This window comes from Leuresthes tenuis, unplaced genomic scaffold (genome assembly GCF_036924035.1).
Source record: "Leuresthes tenuis unplaced genomic scaffold, fLeuTen1.0.hap1 SCAF_10, whole genome shotgun sequence".
Lineage (NCBI taxonomy): Eukaryota > Metazoa > Chordata > Actinopteri > Atheriniformes > Atherinopsidae > Leuresthes > Leuresthes tenuis.
Genome location: NW_027325364.1, coordinates 9052438 through 9067869, shown reverse-complemented (window position 1 = coordinate 9067869; position 15432 = coordinate 9052438). Strand labels below are relative to the sequence as shown.

The window sequence follows — 15432 nt, the reverse complement described above, 5'->3', positions numbered from 1 at the left end:
ACTATTCAAACTCTTTGAGATCTGTGGTTTGAAACACCTGAGTGAAATTAGCTCTAATGAGCATCATGCCCCTGAGCACAAGACTAACGAGGTAATTATGCTGTTAAATGCTGCACTTAAGAGATGTGGGTATGTCTTTTAACAATACGAGTCTGTTTTCATCACATACATGATGAAAAAACTTTGGCATGTTGGGCCAAAAACATTTATCATACAGAGAGATATGAAGCACAAACCATCACCCAATCAGAGGATATTTTGCACAGAAAATTAAGAGAACAAAGAATTACTTGCTGGTTTTAAAATATGTGACTTTAATGGACAATCAAATTACCATCAACTACAAAAGCTTTTCATAAAATCAACAAAGACGTTTTTTTTTACGCTTGAACACATTCCAGTAGACTGGCATTATCTGAAAAACTAAATAAAACAAAACATCTGCCTCTCATCACTTGGTCATTGTGTTTATTTCTGCTATAAACCCTGTCATGGCACAAGGTGCAGTCTTGAAATCAAGCACAGAAAATAAACACCATATTGGGATTTAGCAGCCAACAGTTTTGTTTTACATTAGCTTGTTTCAAGGAACAATGTTGAGAATCTCACCGAGCAGTGCACCCATACTATATGGAATCAACAACCCGATCACAGTTCGTATTAATGGCCTCTGATGGTGTTGCACTATATAAACACATTTTACATTATTATACTGTTACCTCTGATGCATCAACCTCAAAGTAACAGTTTACTGCTGTAGCAGATCCAGGCGGGGCACCTTTTAACAAATAAGTTGTAGTTGATTTTAACAGTTGGTTCCTACCATAGAATAAGTTTAAAATCAAATTGATAAAATGTTAAATCATTTATCCTGCTTTGTTAATTGTATATTAAACTTATTTTTTGGTAGGTAGAATTTTTTCATACTCTCTAGACTGTGGGTGGGAAATGGGCCACCGTGTCATGTTTATATGGCAGGACAGTGTACACTCAGTTTTTCTCCCGACTCTCAGCATACAACCTACTTTCATGACAACAAGTTAAATAGATACAAAACAAAAAGATCAGTATTGTTGTGTGGGTGAACATCAAACTCATAAGCCAGTAAAAGGAGCTTTGCAATATGTTGTAGTCTGAGATTATCTAATTTGAAGCAAGCCATGATGTTGTCCTAAATCTAACCTAACAGTATTTGTTCCTTAAAAACTACCATCTTGTGTTTAATGCCTAAACATAACCAAAATACAAGTTAAAGCAAAAGTCAACAGCGACTGAAAACAAAAGAAAAGAGTAAAACAAGGGCAAGTACGTATGGAAAATACTTGGCCGTACAAGAAACAATTAGATGGGTAGCCACCACCAATCCCCTCTAGCTTCCTTATAAGGACTTTTTTTTTTAACTTTACATCTGGTAATCACTCCTTTAGTGACAATTTCGCAAAATGTCCTTAACCTGTTTTCCAATTTGCTTCCATTTTTGTGTCCATGTAGACCAAAACAAAGAAAGAACATCATATCCCAGGACATGAATCAGTAGGTTTTCAGAAATTTCTGTGAGACTGTTGCTGTGTGACTTGTACTCAGAGGCCAAATTGAGTCAATGAAGGTATGTGTGTGACACAGAGAGGGACACACTAACCAGGTTCGTCCATAGCAGATACAACACCTCTATAATGTATTGCTAAATTATAATATTTTATAAACTGTGTAACTGATCACGAGCCTTGAAAAAAACATTCTGTGAAGTCCTAAAATCCTCTGAAGTGTGTCACACTAGCACAACTTAAGTAACAGAAATTAGTATGGTAAACTGTATTGTTAGAATAAACCAAAACATGTATACAATATATAAAATTACATTAGCTCAAAAAAAATGTCAGAGGTCAAAAGGGGTCTCACTCAAACGTATGAGATCATGAGACAAAGAAATTGGAACATTGTGATGGAATCTTTCTAGTTCAGAACGCTGCGTGTGATCTGCCATGACATACATTTGTTTTCAGCTGTCTCATGCAATGCTCCAGAACAATCGAATCAAACGTGACACAAACTCTCTGAGGTTACAAACCACTGAGCAGAGATTCTCCTCTCTTTTCCTGCTTTAGTCTCTATTCAATTATTATTTTTTATCATCAAATCATAATTGAAATATTTTATCATTAAATCTTTTTTTTTCATTACTATTAGTTAAGAAATACAACAAGATAAAGGCCTTAAATACAACATAGTGGAGAAATCCAAGGCATCTGAATGAAAACGGTCTGGACATTAAAAAGATTATTAATGAAAGAGAAGACTAAGAAGGTGCAGAGATAAAATTAGCAATCTTGCAGTTATAAAGTATAGAAACTGTGTGGAAAAGTATAAAGTTGGAGGTGACTGACAATGATTTGTGAACTGTCAAACTTGCCTGAACAAACAAGAATATGTTTACATACATTAAATTAAGGCAAAAAAAGCATATCATTTTTCAGATACTGTATATTTCCACCACATATCTTATCACCCTTTGTCTGAAAAGCTCCTTTTAAGGGGCTCTTTAAGGGAAAGGTCCAATCTGCTCTGAATGGTCCACCGATTTGTCAGAAACATATGCCAAAGTGTGAAGCAGCTGCTTATTCATTGCTTGAGGTGTGCCAGGCAGGCATCATGTAAATATGTTACATGGTGAGTAAGCATATTTTCTCCATGCCTTTCATTAAGTTAAGGCATCGACTATAAATTAGATGTTCCAGGTAGTTTAGAGGCATTATCCTCTGTGGGAGAGTTTAAAACCTTTTGGTGTAGCCTGCAAATCTTTTAACTTCACAGAAAAGCTTCAGCACAATGAAGGAGAGGGGAAAACCCCCAAAGAAGAAAAGGGCCACTTTAAAATCTTATAGGAGAGAATATTAAAAGTGTTTTCCTCTAAAAGTGGAATACAAACATTAAGATACCAAAAAAGGATATTACAAGCAGCTCATGACTTTAGTTCTTTGCTAGATTCCACCACAACCACCAGGAGAGGCAGCTAGAGAACCAACTTCTAGCTCCTGCATTTTTGACAGGGCCGTTTTGCCGGTTCTCTCAAGATGAGGACCAACCATGGTTTGAGGAGACATACCAAAGTCCTGAGCTCAGCCCATATGCAGAAGCCTTACAATATGTCAGCAGTGTTATTTTTACAGGGTCACATTAGCAAACCGAATGGCTCTGCATCTGCTCCACAAGGGCATTCCTCCACTGCTGACCCTGAACAAACCCACAAGCTCCTGTGCTCTTGCTCTTGCATCAGTTTGTTACGAGCCCCTGATTTCCAAAGTAGTATTTACCCTTGCTGTGGCTTACCAGGCGTTTCACTTGTAATGATAAATACTCTTATGAATTAAACAGCACGAAGCCCTGCAAGTCAGAGTGGATATTTAACCCGTAAATACTGGATGATGTCTATGTTTGCTTAGCTAAACGTGTGTTAGTGGGTGAGTGGATCAGTCAGGCCTTGGGCTGAAACCCTCACAGGAATCAGAGTCATTAGCCATCAGACTGATAAACAAGCCAGTGACATAATGTGGAAACACTGATCCCATTCATAGGTCTCATCGCCCACAAAACATTCTGCATGCCAGGCAAATCTCACACGTATAAAACAAATTCCTTGTGGTTGGCGGGGGATAGTGAGCTTTCATGGGGGAAAAATGGTTGTTTAGTGGAATATCACAATGTCTCAGTGGTCTCTTCTCACATCCACAAAGAATTGCAAGTCTGGGTGAAATTAGGGGACTGGTGCCGTTGCGGCTTTGTCTTTGTCTCTCCTCGCCCCAAAATATCATGTCAGGAAGTGGACAGTGTTTTCTCCCAGGGTAAAGCCAGAGCAGTGACTCCCTCATCTTCTCAGTTCCTACTGCACTTTCCAAATGGAGAGAAAAAAACAATGTGCATGAAATCATAATATGTTGGTTATCTGTGGCATTTGCTTTAAAAATGTTTTGAATTTAAATGGGGAGTTGCTGTGTGTTTCCTGTTTGAGAGTGTGCGTTTTAAGAGACATTACAGGTCTTTCTTGAAATTTATTTTAGGTTTCTTGGTCTGGACATAAATCAAACTGAGAATTTGGAATCCCTCCTAAACCATTTTCATGTTGGAAAAACATAAACTTGTTACCAATTAGTGTTAACTGTGCACTCTGGCAAATGCTATCCCTCATTATAATGACCAAAATAATTTAGTGTCTGAAAAGCCCAGCCAGTACATACCAAGTCAGCAGCACTCTGTTGACGCACACTTGTTTTAGGTCTTTCTTGTGCCAGGCCTGTGGTGTATACAGCTGGAGAATGGCAAACACAAACTGCCATGATCCTCTAATTGGATGAATATGGCTAATCCCATTTGCCTTTGCTAGTGAGCCATACCGTGCAACTTTTTTATTCCTGGATACTAAAAGCCAAATAAAGGGCTTTGAAACTAAATCATTCATTAGAAAACTTGGTTACTTTGATGTAAATGTTGTGAAATGTATTTCCACTCATTTACTCATTTCTGAAGGATTCATTACATAACACCAGTGATAGCGCAAGTGTTGAAACTTTAAAAAAAATTTCTAATTCAAAATTGAAATACTTAAATCCATGTGAATTAAGGTAAAACATCTGGATTTTTTACCAGAAAACATGGGAATATAGCATCATAACGGGCAGAATGCGCCTGTGAATGTACAACTAAACAGTTATACATGCCGTTATGCTTGAATAAATTACTGACTTCTAAATTGACCAAATTGACAGGAACTAAACAGTAGTGGAATGTATCTCAGTATTTTACGCTGGTGCTTACATTTTATGACACCTTGTACCTCAGCTCCACTACACCAACAAGGAAATATTTAACTGACAACTTTACTCTTTAAACTTGACTTTTCAAAGTCTTTACACATAAAACAAATAATGGACTTTTCAAAGCACCAAACAGTTTATACAATATAAACAGTTTAAACAGTTGGTAGATAAACCAATCAAGTTTTCCTGTATTTTCATTCTTTTCTCTTTCTCTAACAGAAATATCAAATGGTTTTAGGAAAAAATACTCAGCAGATTAATCCATAATGAAAACACTTATATAGCATTGACAACTTTCTTTGGAACATTTTCATGGTTTGGTATTAGAACTTTGACTTCAGTAAAGTATGTTGGTACTTCATGTGCCACTGGTAGAGGAACTATAAGTAGAAATACTCAAATACCCCATCTGAAGAACACAACATTTATGACTCCACAATCTATAAATTCATACACCAGGTAATTGACAGCTACTCTATCAAACTTAAAATAGTCAAACATCTCCAAATGGATTGTATACTAATTTAATTTGAAAGAAAGAAAGAAAGAAAGAAAGAAAGAAAGAAAGAAAGAAAGAAAGAAAGAAAGAAAGAAAGAAAGAAAGAAAGAAAGAAAGAAAGAAAGAAAGAAAGAAAGAAAGAAAGAAAGAAAGAAAGAAAGAAAGAAAGAAAGAAAGAAAGAAAGAAAGAAAGAAAGAAAGAAAGAAAGAAAGAAAGAAGAAAGAAAGAAAGCATTTTCAACAAAACAGTGCCCTCTAGTGTTTATACACACATACACAGGGAACCAAATTTAAAGTATGGACAACATAATTTTTAAGGCTTTACTTATTCTTCAGATATCCAATAATGAACAAATAACATCCTCTTGGTAACGTAACATCAGGGCTCTTTATGTGTGAAGTTTTTTCAGTGAGTATTTAGGTGCGAATCTGCGGAAGTGACATAAAGCGCAGCGCCACGAGGAAGCCAAGAAACCACGTGTTCAGCTCTGGGAAGCACCGGACCTGAAAAGCAACGGGGCGGGTTCAGTGGCTCTCTTTACTAGGAAAGCTTCATATATATATTTTTGGGGCTCTGTTTAGGCGTTACTAAGCTTAGGGACTGTTTTAAATTATGTCGTCGTTCAGGAAAGCGCTGAAGTCCCGACAGAGAAACCACCATGAAAGATCTCAGGTGAGCATTTCAGTGTTTTGTAGGTTAGCTTGTTAGCTAACCTGCTCACCAATGCACCTAAAATAAGGCCACAAACCGTGACCGGACTTATAAATGTGAGGTTGTGTTTTCATGACGCAGGCTGAAATGAATACTCATGATAAAATGTCTTGTCCCACCAGCCTGGTTTCAGGAAAAATTTGGGATTGCTGGAAAAGAAGAAAGACTACAAACTCCGTGCAGAGTAAGTTGGACACTTAACGTTTCAATTAGTTTAAATCCGCGATGTTGAATGTTGCTTGTGAATTTGTGTTTAACTATGCAATTTCTTTTGTTATAGTGACTATCACAAGAAACAAAACACCCTCGCTGCTCTGCGAAAGAAAGCTCTGGAAAAGAACCCAGATGAGTTTTACTTCAAGATGATCAACTCTAAATTGGAGGTGATTGTCAACATCTTTGTCAGAGCATCGCTTTAGATTCAGTTATAAAGGGGTCTTACCTGAGTATTTAATTTGTTTATTTTGTGACCTGTTGACAGGAGGGAGTTCACGTGATGAAGAAATCCAAGGAGGAGGTGGAGATAACAGAGGAACAGAAGAAAATGATGAGGACGCAGGATATCAGATATGTGGAGATGAAAAGGGTTGCAGAGGCTAAGGTATGTTAAATGTCTCCAGGACTCAACTGCCTAATGCAATGCCTTTATTTTCCCTTCTTAAAGTATTTGGTTTGTTTAAAATCCTACCCGATTGACACGTCCAGCATTAACGTGTCCGTTAAGGTCTGATCCCAACTCTGTGTACACAATGCATCAAATGAAAAAACATGCTGTTCCACATCTGCAGAAGTCCAGCTGCAAAAGTGATCTAAACTGCTGTGAGCAGAGCACAGTGTCAAAGTTTAGGCTCTGGTCTGTTTAAGCCATCTTTAGTCAGCAAAGGTGTGTTTACGCACAGTTTTCCCGAGGATTGTGTTTCTTTAACTTCTTTCTCATATCACATCTGTTTGAATAATGCTTACTGACTTGGTGCAACTTTGTTTGGTCATTGCAGCACTCAGATCAGTGATCGCGTGACATAACATGACAAAGACATCCAAAAACACTCAGGTCAGCAATACCTCGCTTTACATCTCCTTTGCGCCACACTTGAGCTGATTTAGGCTGGCTCACCTCAGCGGCCGAACAACAATGGAAATGGCTCCAACACTGAACGACTGTAACCTTTTACGTGGCATCTCTTAAACTGACACCAACTACTTGTGGACAAAGGGTTTGACACGTGCTACCCACCAAAATATTGAAGAAAACTGACACAAGGCCTCGGTAGCAGTGACAGTGCGGCTTGCCACATCACAAAAGCTACTCGGGAGCGGTTGGAGGCACCCATTCTGTAAACCCTTAGGTGTATGGGAACAAGCCAGGTTCAGTCAGGCTCCATGCTAGAACGCACAAGACTTCGCTGCCAACATCCTAGCAACGTCCAAATGACCAGTTTAAGCTGTGTTAGAGCTCATTTAAGGCAGGGGGCTTTAATGTTGTGACTGATTGGTTGACAATAGTGAGTCATTCCTCAACAATCACAAACACGCATACAGTACACCTGCAGTAATGACTCTTCTACATGTCCAGAAGTTTAAAGATAGTGACTTCAGCGACCATATCATCTGCCTCACTGAGGATGTCCTTTTCAGCATGTCCTGTAACGCTTCTCTGCATTTAATGTACCTTTCAGAAAATTGAGAGATTGAAAGGGGAGCTCCATCTTCTGGATGCGGAAAGCAAACAAAAAAACAAACACACTTTTTTTGTGGATTCCAGGAAAGAAGGTAAGTACAAATGTTTGGTGCATAACAAATGCAGAGACATGGTATAGAGACAATCCCTTTGAGTGGGTATCCTGAGAGAAATTGTCATCTTTTTACCTTTTGTGCTCTCAGTGCAGAAATTTGACCTGGCGAGCCACCTGGACACAGCCCCAGAGTTAGTGGACAGAGTGTACAATAGACCAACTCTGAAAACCCTGGAGACCAAGAGCATCCAGGGAGCTGTGGAGCCTCGCAGTATAAAGGTCTGTGACATTAATGAGTATGGATTGTACACATTCCTTTAGTTTTGATATTGTACATCTGAAATTGTTTCTGAAAACTCTGTTTTGAAAAAAAAGAGGAAAAAGAATGAACTTTTAGAAAATTAATTGTTAATGGATATTGGCTTAAGGCTCTTTGGCTCAGCCCACTGATGGGAGTGTCATGTATTTTTGTTGTACATGTAGAAGCTGGCCAGGCAAAGGAAGCATCAGTATAAGATCCTTTCCCAGAGGATTGACAGAGAGAAGAAAATGTTTGTCATCAGCCAGAAAATTCAGACCCGTAAGGACCTACAGGTGAGAATTCTTAGACATTAAGTATTTTGATGCCTGTGCATTATGACTGTCTACAGTGTTCTGGTGTTCTGATTTGGTAATATTTCCTCATTTTCCAGGATAAGACCAAGAAAGTGAAGGTAAAAAAGGAAACGCCAAATGCTGCAGCTATTTACAAGTTTGAGGCCAAGAGGAAACGCTGAGAGAGGACTTCTAAAATATATAATGGACTTCTACTGTGAAGAACTCCACAGCCTTGATTCTAACAAAGATCTGGAATTATATTCATTCCTTCTTTATTGTTGCAGCTATGCAGTTTTGTACATATTTATCAAAGACTTCTAGTTTCTTTCAAATAAACACAAAGCAAACATGCAAGTTGAAGTGCTTTCCTGACATGGAGATAACTGGGGTGGTTATTAACTTTGTGGAACGCTTTTTGCAGAAATGAGAAGGAGAAGAGGATGATTTTTTTTTTTTTTTTTTTTTTCAAATTCAGTCTGTGGTAGTTTTTTTTTTTTTTGTTTTAGACTTTGAGTCTGTAATAATAAATCTATCTGTAGCCTCCTCAGAGGATATTGTCCCGTTTAAACTGAGCTGTTAGAATTGTAGCAGTAGGCTTTATTTTGTCCACTAGGGGGCATTAGTAATCTATGATACAGGGGAAAAAAATGAATTACTGAGGACACTAAAAACACAGCAAATTTGGTTGGCCAATATGGATCTAATAGTTAAAAGCACAATCTACCTTTTAGAGTTAAAGTTTAAATTGCAGTTACAAAAATGTTATTGTCGGTTCTCAATGTGTGTTTTTACCTTTCAGTGTAACAGGTCGCCGATTCAATAAAAGAGAGTGTGGTGTTTGACCCTAAACCTGACTTTTAAACCTGTCAGAACAGACAGTGATGCTCCATTTCAAAGCTCCTTCAGGTGCAGTCAGATAATTTATATTCCTCTGATGTGATTTTTACGACACATCTTGCCATCTTTCTTTTTCCTCATTGAATTCTATAAGAGTTGCACCACTTAATATCCAGGTTTTACTCAACCTCAAAAGTCAGAAAAGATGATCTGCTGCTTTTATTATGTTTTGTTTTATATATATATATATATAATCAATGTTTTGCTCATTTGCTGTAGAACATGGTAATGGGACTGTTCTAAATCAGATTTGTTGGAGCTTCTGAAATATCAGTTTGCTGATGAAGACCTCCAACTCGCCATTTTCGCATATCACAGCAAGGCAGACACAGCTGAAGCTGACACAATTAAGTATGACTTGAATGACCATTAACAAGCAATGATAATGACACAATTTCATTCTTATTACCTCACTTAAATCAAAATGGCCCTACTCTTTGTCCCTCCATCAGCCTCTGTGGGGTCATGTATGTGCATGTGACAACCATAGTGAAAGTGTGTTTATTTCCTTCCACCTCAAGTGTGAATAGACTGAAGAACTGGCGCCCACCAACGGATCACACCGACCCAGATTTGATTGATCATTGGGGTGGCAGCGGCTTCATAAACAGAACCCATCCATCAGCTTCTCCTGGGAGACACTGAAGGGGAAGAAAGGAGAAGGAACCAGATGAATGTGTCAACAGGCGCAGTGAGAGGTTGAAGGGCTGCAGGAGAGGGACCAGAGGCCTTGGCTCAAACACTGCTGACAGAGCAAAGGTGATCCAACCGCTCAGAATGAGCCAAAACAGGAAAAGACTAATACTGGATTAGGTGCTCTCATTTGAAATTCATTAAAGCTACCAGCTTTAAATCCCAACAAATATTTTGTTTATATGACATGCTGATTTATTTGTTTTTAAACAGATCAATTACCATATTAGTATAAAGTAAACTTGTATAGTAAAATGAATGGATTTCACTAATGTCAAAAGCGTACCCGTCTGGCATTTCATTGTTTGACCATTCATGGCACAGCTGTGTTATATCCTGTGTACACGACTGAATTACATCCTCAGCCAGCTCTCCCTCCCCTCTTTCGCCTTCCTCTCACCCTCCCTGCCCTCTGTTACTGCGTCATGATGCTGAGAGAGCGTGCGTGAACCGGGACCCTAAGGCCCACTGTCCGTAAGCGGAGGGGATGAAGGTCGTTGAGGAGAGCCCACGGGTCAAAACACTGTGTGCGCAGTTCCGGGACCCCTATCTGACTATGCGATCCCAGCACAGACGGGCCACTGTTCCTCCTCAAGCTTTCCTTTCATTCCCCCCAGCAACGGGACTCTTGCGCGGGGGGCAGAGCTTAGGGGTGGGCAGTGGGTGACCTTCTGATTTTAAAGATATAGACAGGCATTCCTCTATTGTCAAAAGCCTCATAATTCATTGGACCATTCGCACAGGCCATCCTGCCTCCCCCCCATATGCCATCTCTAAAGTTAATGACCCTTGAGGTTTGTTAACGAATAGTCACTTTTGGAATGGGGGGTTAGAAATGGAGCTGGGTGGCAGTCACACAGCTGCAGGGTATGACATTGACCCTGATATATAGAAACAGCTCAAGAGTGAAAGCGTAGCCTGGTTAAGAGGGACGACAACACAAAAGATCTTTGTTCTCTAAGTTTAGTTATTTGACTTATTGTGGGGAAAAAAAACTGTTAAAAAGAAGCACATTTAATATTTGTTTCCTTTAATTTCACCCTGTCTATTCAATACATACTTGAAACAAGAAATGTCTTTTTTGCTGAGCAGTCATATTTTCTCACTCAGGCAAATGTCATTGACCCATGTCCATATTCATATTTTGTTTGATTTGCTCATCCCTAAGATTTCAGACTCAGAGCAACAACAGGAGTAAACTAAATATCTTCTCTGTTGTTTGCTTCTTTTATTTATTTATATATTTTTTTCATCATATAAACTTAACTCATCAGTAACTTTCTGGTTATTCTATATTTTCTTGTTATTAGTTGATGTGGGATACAAATTAATCACCTCCTTATGTGATTTTTAGCCTTGTACTTGATTTTTACAAAAACCACAAATGCAGCATCTCCACTCACCTCATTCACCTACTTGCCCTGCATACAGATCTGGGGTTAAGTTTGGTTAAGAACGGTGATAATCAATCTCCCAATTACGGAGAGTTGGAGAGTGAGATGTGGGGAGAAGAGAGAGGTAGCCTGGGGTTTGGGTGTTGGGAGGGTATCTCCAATTGTGAGGGTTAGGGGGATGAGAGGTAGTCTTTATCTGTGTATCCCCCACTCCTTTAACTTGAAGCTGGGTGTCATGGGGCTTTTGTGGAAAGAGAGGTGGGACAGAGGAAGCGAGGAAGGTTGGGCTGGAGCGCAGGCAGTGTCTTTCACCATGCCAGGGGGGAGATGTCTGAAGGAACATTTTTGCAGACTTGACATTGCCCAATGTGCATGCCTTTTTTGTGAATTTGTGTGCAAGTATTTGGATATCTGGCTATGTTTGTGTGAGTATACATGTGTGCCCAAGTTGAAAATCTGGCTCTTGCAATGAGGTGGGGATCACAGAGCGTCCTTTTTAGATTGCTGCTAATGAGCCCTGGCTGGCGAGAGGTACTCGAATTGATTAAATTTGCATGGAAGCCTAAATCATGACAGGGGCTCATATTTGTGCACCCCACCTCGAGGTGCGCACACACACACACACACACACACACACACACATACATCCATGGCACCCCTGCTACACCCCCACCTCCTCAGGAGACCTACAGGGGGTATCTCTTGCAAGAGAGAGGGCCAGGATACATCGGGGAAGGATGTGTGTACATGTTTGTGTGTGTGTGTTTGGTGGGGTGGGGTGTTGAACAGGGCGTGGAGCGCACCCATCTGCCCCGGTATTACTGTCAGTCCATCATTCAGGGGAATGCCAAGCGCGTGCCTTGGGGACGTGTTCATTACGCTTTAACTACCGGATCTGTCCTTGTCTCACAGCCTCCTTGTGTCGTTGTCTGTCTGTGAGATTGCATGTATGTATATTTATGCATGTGTCTGTTCGCATCACAATTGAGTGTTCCAAGTTCAAGTATACAAGGGTATTTGTGTGTTTTGAAACTCAGCAATATTCTGTCAATATCCAAACTGGACAGTTTGATACTGAGCTGTGAATTTGTTGTAACCAATTATTATATTGCCATACCCATTTTCACTTCATTATAATATTGTCAGCATCTTAATCCATCTCTTTAATTCACACAAACACACACTCGTCTTGTTGAGGACATTTTTGTTTCTCAAAGTTGTTGGTGTGTGTCTCTCACATCACTGCTCTAATGGTATCTGTGTGACAATGCATGATGAAAGCTACTTTGTGCATTCACATCTGCTTTATATCTACTCCTACTGACACTGAGGTGTTAAGATGAGTGTGTGCGTACACTGGTGGGGGACAGTGCTCGTGCGTGGTTAGCCTGGGTGATTGCAGTAATCAGATAGGGTGTTAATCAGAGTTTGTTCGTCAGTGGCCTGATGAGGGGCGATGAGGACTGCTGATTGTAATGTGATGCTTCGATCGGTGTCTCTGACGACTACACAGACAAACCGCCAAGAGAATCATTATCATTCAGTGTTTTTTTTTTTTGTTCCCCTTCTTGAACACCATGACAGACCGCCAAAGTGTAAACAAACAAGCAACACACACCACTTCTAAATGCAGGGTAGTATGTCACTGGCAAGATGCAGACTCAATTATTACACTAAATGTTTTCATTCCATTGGGTACAATGACACATTGTGACATGACAGGTTATAAATCACTGTTTGGGTGTCAGTGTCAACCCTATTGAATAACAAGAGTAGGGGGAAGCAATGCATTGGGGTTAGAGGGGAGGAAAGACGTAGCCGAAAGAGCAGTTTGGGAGTGGGGGATTAAAAAAAAAAAAAGACCCCCCCCCCACATACACACTTTTTTATGGGATGGGGTTGCTGACGCCATTATGGCTGCCTCATCAGCCAAGTCCCTACAAGGGCTGATACAAATTAATTAACCTAATTAGGGACTGTGATTGCGGGTGTGATTATAGGGGCTGGAAGGGGAGGGAGGGAGGGAGGGATTGGGAAGATGAGGCAGGAGGGATGGTTCATGGAAGCGGGGGTGCGCTGGCAGCCATGGCCGAGGCGATGATGAGCCGGGAGGTGTGGGAGAGGAGCCAAGATGCTCTGCATGGCTAATGAGGAAAGCTTGCTGGATTCAGTTTTCATTTTCTGTTTTCAAATCTCACCTTTAATTTACTGACATTTCTTCTTCAAGTACATTTCACCTCTCTTTAGCTTTAATTTGCTCTTTCTCTGTGGGGATAAATCATGATCTTCTATTCTTCACTTTGTTTTTACTTCTAATATGTTTTTTCTGAGTGTTATATGACCTTGATGGCAAAAAAACCCCCAAAAATAAAACTTATATTTTTGGCAATTTATTTGACCAAGCAGGATTCCAGATTCATCTACAAAGTAAGAGTCTGCCTTTTATTTATATTCTGTAGTATTGTGCAACACAGGATGCAGAACAGCACTGTCTATTGTTCACTTTAACTGTACTCCCTACAAGGAACAGAAATACCCTCTGGGAAGATGCATACAGTCCCACACATACATACACGCTCACACAATATCTCATCCTTTCGTATGCACAACCAACCATGGCTCAGCATCAGATGCACAGACTTTCTGCCTCCTTCTTGCAGAGCCACACAGGCATACTCCTGAGGAGCAATATTCAAATCTCCTTCTATTTGTATTGGAAACAGAACAAAGATATTCTTCAGACCGAAGCAAAATGTGTTTTCTTGCTGGCATCAGCAATTCTAATGTTTCTAATGAGTTGGAGGGGAAGAGGGGGTACTGGAAGTGGCTAGGTATCAGTAAATAAGAAAAGGAATCATACATGAACATAAACACTAGAAAAGTTGCTCATCCATGCAATGTTAGGCTTACATTGCTCTAGAAATGCAATAAACTTGTGCCAGCGCTGTCCACTAATTGCAATGTCACTTATGAATATTGCCTCTTTATCAGTGCCATACTGGGCACATGGTGGATTGTGGTATTTGATTTCCAAGATTGTGCCTTTAGCTGTCTGTCTCTCTCCTGCACTTTCTATCTCACTCGTCTCTTCTTCCTCACTTGTTCTCTCACATTCAGTTTCTGTGCCTCAGTATCAGTCCCTGGGATGTGATTAGGAAGCCACGAGCACACGATGATAGGGAGGTGTTCGTATCACTGCTCTAATCTGGAGCCCCTGGAAAAAAAGCCCCCTTCTATATTCCTGTCCTGGAGATTATACATCGTAAATGCCTGTAAGGTAACTCTTGTCTTCATATATGGAAACATGTGGGGAGGCTTTTTCATGAAAAAATAAGAGAAGATAGAAAAATTGGGATTTTAAAGAGATAGTTCAACATTTTAGTAAATTACACAGCAGAGAGTTAAATGAAAATATCAATGTTATTTTCATGTATGTGTGTTGAATGCAAAGAAACAGGTTGACTTCAACACTGTCAACAAAGGGCTACAGGTAGTCTGGACCAGAAAAGAAAACAGCAAAATAGCAAACAGGAGTTATTGACTTACTGGTCTTTAAAATAAAATAAAATAATAAAATAAAAAGCCGTAACTATGTACCCAGCCTTATGAAGAGCATACTTTTGAGACCAGCAAACAAATTATGTGATGGTATGGGTCCTTTGTCCAGAAGTTTAACTATTCAGCGCTGCAGACAGATACCTCTACAAAGGTGTAAAACAGCTCTAATGTACTACCACACACAATACAAATAATTAGTTTGGAATAAAGAGGAATTACTGGCATGAGTAGATGCTGCTCCTTGACAGCAGACTATGTTATGAATACAGATATAGATGAAGTCTTTGTACTTCAAGTTTATCAAATAATTTTAAGTTCTACAATGTATGATAATTAGTTTGTGTCGTTCAATCATGTACTATATTCGCTTTATAACGTCTATGGTTGCGGGGCTGCTGGAACCTGTCCCAACTGCCATAGGGCGTGAGGCAAGGTACACACTGGACGGATGGACAGTTCATCACAGGGCCAACACAGAGACAAACTGGATAAACAACCCTACACGTTCACACATGCTGCTACGGTCAATTTGGAATCA

General features: G+C 39.8%; 2 protein-coding genes across 2 annotated transcripts in view; both read left to right on the top strand.

Moving 5' to 3' along the window:
- Window positions 1-15432, top strand: part of stk40 (serine/threonine kinase 40) — a 412820-nt gene that overhangs the window by 305622 nt on the left and 91766 nt on the right. The window lies entirely within an intron of this gene.
- utp11 (UTP11 small subunit processome component) lies at window positions 5800-8706 on the top strand. The gene is made up of 8 exons (XM_072393249.1): window positions 5800-5983; window positions 6145-6206; window positions 6303-6405; window positions 6504-6623; window positions 7699-7792; window positions 7904-8034; window positions 8239-8349; window positions 8448-8706. Exons 1-8 carry the CDS (start codon window positions 5924-5926, stop codon window positions 8529-8531), a joined length of 765 nt encoding a protein of 254 aa, XP_072249350.1. The 5' UTR covers window positions 5800-5923; the 3' UTR covers window positions 8532-8706.